A 5,764-nucleotide genomic window follows, 5' to 3' on the forward strand; every position below is an offset into this window, starting at 1 on the left:
TGGCCTTCAGGCTGGGCCCCCTTAGCCCATAACAAGGTTACAGATATATAGAAACATTGGGGTAACAGTCACCCCGCTATAGTTCCAGGGGTACCCAGGGCACAAATAAGCACTCACCCCAAATCCCCCCCTGAATCCCCGGATAATCTATTTCCATAAGAACCCAATGGAAGGTGCCCTTGGGGCCGTATGTAGGTGGCAGCGCTCTGGTAACCAATAAAGCGGAAGACGAATTCATCTCTTTTCGGAATTATCTCGCAGATATAGAGCCGGAGGATTAAGGCGACACGTTATTTCGCATGTATTAAGGCCAAGTTGTTTTTCTTTTTTGCAATAACTTATTGACATTTGTACGCGTCAGTCAAACTCCTGAACTTCTCTCAATCCTCACTGTTGCCTTTGTGCTCCTCAGTGTTTAATTGCTTCTTATTATTCCGCAGAACATTCTGTTTCTCCAGATAAGGCACAAGACTCTTCCTGTGTTATTAATCTGAAATGTAAGAAGCGATGGGAGTCCCATTGTGTGTAGTCGTGGCGCCATCTTGTGGTGAGATAAGGAAATTGTTTTCAGCTTTAATGGGATCTGATGAGCCCCAATAAGGGTGAAAGAGGTCTGTATTTGGGAATTCAATCAGCTACTACCCTGGCTGTGTTTTAATCTACAGATAGCAAGAATCTTAGCCATAAAGCAGGGCAGGACTGCTGCTTACAATGGGGGATCAGATAGGATCTGTGCCACTGTGACAGAATGCTCTGTTATACAGATAGCTAGAATCTCAGCCATAAAGCAGGGCAGGACTGCTGCTTACAATGGGGGGATCAGATAGGATCTGTGCCACTGTGACAGAATGCTCTGTTATACAGATAGCTAGAATCTCAGCCATAAAGCAGGGCAGGACTGCTGCTTACAATGGGGGGGATCAGATAGGATCTGTGCCACTGTGACAGAATGCTCTGTTATACAGATAGCTAGAATCTCAGCCATAAAGCAGGGCAGGACTGCTGCTTACAATGGGGGGATCAGATAGGATCTGTGCCACTGTGACAGAATGCTCTGTTATACAGATAGCTAGAATCTCAGCCATAAAGCAGGGCAGGACTGCTGCTTACAATGGGGGGATCAGATAGGATCTGTGCCACTGTGACAGAATGCTCTGTTATACAGATAGCTAGAATCTCAGCCATAAAGCAGGGCAGGACTGCTGCTTACAATGGGGGGGATCAGATAGGATCTGTGCCACTGTGACAGAATGCTCTGTTATACAGATAGCTAGAATCTCAGCCATAAAGCAGGGCAGGACTGCTGCTTACAATGGGGGGATCAGATAGGATCTGTGCCACTGTGACAGAATGCTCTGTTATACAGATAGCTAGAATCTCAGCCATAAAGCAGGGCAGGACTGCTGCTTACAATGGGGGGGATCAGATAGGATCTGTGCCACTGTGACAGAATGCTCTGTTATACAGATAGCTAGAATCTCAGCCATAAAGCAGGGCAGGACTGCTGCTCACAATGGGGGGGTGGAATCACAGTGGCACAGTTAAAAGTCAGCTAATTAACAGACCTGAAGGGAAACTGGCTTCTGTAACATGGTTAAAGACATTCATCTGAGGAGCTAAAAACAAAACAAAAAAAAAAAAACTAATATCCCCGTTCTCCTCTCAGAAGCCCAATCAGAACAAAGGAGAAATGACAGATCTGGAGGCGCTTTCAGGCGGTGGCGCATCAGCGAGCGCTACATTTGCTCGGAGATGAGACGCGGCCGTATATCTCCCCATGAACATCAAACACGCACCAGGCTGCTGATTTTGCCTTTTTATGAAGCCATTTATGATGCGCGGGAACATTTCCCCTTTTATGTTGCGGCGCCACAGAGAAATGTGTTTATATTAGAGTTTTATAGGAGCGTAAAATCTCCCGGCTCTGTAAGTGACACGGATCAGGATCTGCATAAAGTCCCGGCGAGAACCGCGCGTCTGTATGGCCGCACCACTGCTCCTCTCTTACCATGTGTTAATAAGTGGCCTCCACCATTGCTAACGAGAAGGGGAGATCTATATTATGTGCATAAAATACGGGCCAAGAGCAGGGGTCCCAAAACCATCGCATTTGGCGCCCAACGTGGGGCTTATATGAGAAACCCGACATTAGACAAGTGAAAGCGCTATAGGAAAAGCCCCCCTATTGCTAACAGGTTATCCTATTCATGTGATAACAATATACTGCAGTCTCCTTCTTGCATGATTTCCCCACAGCCACAGCGCCCTCTAATGGTCAGAATAGAAACAAACTACTGTTTGGCAGCAGCTCGTTATCGTTTTATTTTATGTTGAAATCACCCATAAGCCAAGCAACAGGGCACCATTACCTCCTCCTTCCAACAGCCGTTGCTAATTTATATACTCGCGCACCTGCCCCGCCCCTCCAGTGACATCAGAGAGGGGCGTGTCAGGAACAGATATATAAATGAAGGTGTGTCAAATTGGGAAAGGGACAGGCGCGGGTCAATTGTTGACCCCTTGTGAACTGCGCCAACAGTTGCATTCATTTTAACCCTTAATATCTTGGAATTAGGGATGCTCCGAATACCGGATTCGGTTCAGGATTCGGGATGAATCCAGGCAATTTTTTTTTAAGGATTCGGTTTCGGCCGAATCCACGGTCCTGGCCAAACCGAATCTGAGTGCTAATTAGCATTCGGAAAGGGTTAAATTGTTAGGGGAAATTTTTTTTTAACCCCTTCAGTTCGGGATTCAACAGAATCCGTCAGGGTGGGTTCGTCCGAACCCAAAAAAGCGGGTCCGGTGCATCCCTACTTGGGGGCAAATTTACTAATCCACGAACGTCTGAAAAGCGGCCGAATGCGTTTTTTTCGTAATGATCGGTATTTTGCGACAATTCACAAAAGTCGTAATGGCTATGAAAAAGTCGCGACAATTCACGAAAGTCATCATGGCTATGAAAAAGTCGCGACAATTCACGAAATTCATAACGGCTATGAAAAAGACGCAACAATTCGCGCAATTTACGAAAAAGTCGTAATGGCGACGAAAAAAAAATCGCAAAAAATACGAAAAAGTCGCAAAATGTTCGTTTTCCATCCGAATTTTTCTCAATCGGATTCGTGGATTAGTAAATCAGCCCCTTGGAATTATGTATAATGAATCGAAATTGCAAAAGGTCTAAGAATAGCACTCATCAATTTTACATCAAAAGGTTTACTTACCCTTTAAAAATGACAAATAAAGCATCATTATCTTCCCCCCATAAGCCCCTGTATCTTTGATATTAAATTTCCCGACTTTTGTAGCGAGGCCTGGAGTTTGTTTTTCCATTAGTATAAATCATTAACCCTACATTAACCCCCTCACTCCAGGATACAGGCACCCTCAAGTGCCTGTATCCTTGAGTGAGGGGTTAATGTAGCCCCCAAGAGAATTTGGTGATATTACAGGAAAAGGAAATGAAACCGGATAGGAAGGTGCAACGATTTAACGAAACTGTATTAATTATTATTGAAATATATAACAACCATTTCATTGAAGAACAGAACAGATGTGATGGAGAGAGAATCCTCGCCATTGGTCAAAGCAAAACACTGAAACAACTGATCCTATATAGGAGGAATGAGAGCTCAGAAGACGAAGGTTTTCATTCTAATGCCGAATTCCAGGGGACTTTCTTGAACGCTTCTTGTTTTCCATCTTCATCTTCATCTTCAACAGCGGCGCAATAGGGAGCTGACTGCAGTGGTCGCCTTTCCCTTTGAAGTAGTAGGAGGAATTGAGCAGAGTCTGGACCAACTTGGCATCCTCCATCCTTCGCTGTTGGCTCATACTGAGCTTACCTGCCCGTTTGACGTCGACGAGTATGATATCTTCGTCTTCCGTCTTTATGCAGGTGAGGGATGCGGCGCCGCCGGCTCGGATCCGGTTGGACAAAGCCAGGTCGAGAGGCTGCTCGGAACATTTCTCCAAGACTCTGACTCTGTTGATGAGGGACATTAGGGATAGGTAGCTGAAGACGTCTTCGGTCTGCGTCGACTTGTCCGTGGTTTTAGAAGCAGAGGACGTCGATGGCTCGTCGGCCTTGGCTGTAAACATCGACACTTGGGAGAACAACAGCACTCTGTCGGTGCGGCTGTAACTCTTTAGGGATCCCGGGTCTTGCCCCTGGCCCAAAGGAGGAGAGCTGCCACTACTACTCCCCAACGCCTCAACAGGCATGAAAGACTTCTGCGTGATGAACAGGTCTTGGCTGTGGCCGGAGCTACTTGGAATTTCCTCTACAGTGGAGCTGCCTTCGTTAGAACCAGATTCCCTGCTCTTCCCATCGGCTTTTGGGCGGGTTGCACGGGATGGCAAAGCCTTTGTGGGGCTGCCACTTTCACCCTGTTTGAAGCAGAATACAGCAGAATCGTAAGCAGATACACTTTGGCTTGAATCCTCCATCTCCGAGGCGTTGGTTGCCCCAACAATACCCTTTAACTCCATAAGGGCACTTTGGGCTTGATCGATGGTCATATACTTGTACAGGTTTTTCCGGATCCGTTTCAACCGACCGCTGGCTGAATTGGCAGAGGGACTGTGGCTTCTACTGACCGGGGAACATACAGAGGAATTCAGGCTTTTACCTGGAGTGTTCTCTTTCCTGCTCTTGCTCTTCTTCACCTTGAAGGGTGTGAGCAACATGTCTCCATTTTGGTTCATATCAACTAACTTGCAGTTTTTTACCGGTGGGAAACTCTCCTCCACATCCTGATGTCTCTTCTTTTTATCCTTCTTTTTCTTCTTGGATGAGCTTTGGTTTGAGTGCTCCTGCAAGGGGGTGTTGTTGTGCCGCCCCTGGCACGGCTCAAGTAATGGCTCGATCTCAAAGTCTAACGGCTTTCGGTTCTTCCGGATTTTCTTGGATTTTTCTTTTCTGTGGCAGAGCGGGGACTCTAGCTCACATCTCTCCAGCTTTTGCTGAGCCGTACCCTTCTTCTTCAGCTTCAAAACAAGAACAAACAATAGGTTACATTGCATGGGAATGGTTACTACTCATTGGGCTAAGGACCCACGGAGCAGTACAGTCGCCGTCAAAATAGATCTCTGCTATACTGGCCGACTAACCGCTCCGAAATGCTTTTCCACCGGCAACAAGTGGAAACGCCATGACAGTGCTTCAGTATTCCGAAGTTGCACAACTTTAGAAAACCGAAGTGATGCCAAGTGCTTTCCACCGGCGGCTCCTATTGTTGCCGGTGGAAAGTCATTTCGGAGCAGAGATCTATCACAGGCGACTGAACCGCTCCGTGGGTCCCTAGCTTCATATTGTAGCTTGGCAAAACTGTTCTGCAGAAGATAGCAGCTCCCAGTAGGTATCAGAATAGCACTCAATAGTAAGAAATCCAAGTCCGGCTTGGGACCCCTCCAGTTACATGGGAGTAGGAGAAACAATAGGTTAGCTGAAAGCAGTTCTAATGTGTAGCGCTGGCTGAAAGCTCAGACTCAGGCACACTTTACTGCTGCGCTGCAAGTTGGAGTGATCCCCCCCTCACCCCCAGCAGCCAATCAGCAGAACAATGGGAAGGGAGCAAGATAGCAGCTCCCAGTAGGTATCAGAATAGCACTCAATAGTAAGAAATCCAAGTCCGGCTTGGGACTCCTCCAGTTACATGGGAGTAGAAGAAACAATAGGTTAGCTGAAAGCAGTTCTAATGTGTAGCGCTGGCTGAAAGCTCAGACTCAGGCACAATGCACTGAGATGGCGCCTACACAC

The 5,764-nt window shown here is 46.9% G+C and overlaps 1 protein-coding gene across 2 annotated transcripts in view; it reads right to left on the reverse strand.

The window, feature by feature from the left end:
- Positions 1-3,483: 3,483 nt before the first annotated feature.
- Positions 3,484-5,764, reverse strand: part of LOC100487171 — a 7,149-nt gene continuing 4,868 nt past the window's right edge. For both annotated transcript variants that reach the window (XM_031900399.1, XM_031900400.1), the window contains exon 3: positions 3,484-4,992. In XM_031900399.1, the coding sequence (XP_031756259.1) occupies positions 3,658-4,992 (1,335 nt within the window). In that variant the 3' untranslated portion in view covers positions 3,484-3,657. The remainder of the gene's footprint in view (positions 4,993-5,764) is intronic.

This window comes from Xenopus tropicalis, chromosome 4 (genome assembly GCF_000004195.4).
Source record: "Xenopus tropicalis strain Nigerian chromosome 4, UCB_Xtro_10.0, whole genome shotgun sequence".
In the NCBI taxonomy this organism is placed as follows: domain Eukaryota; kingdom Metazoa; phylum Chordata; class Amphibia; order Anura; family Pipidae; genus Xenopus; species Xenopus tropicalis.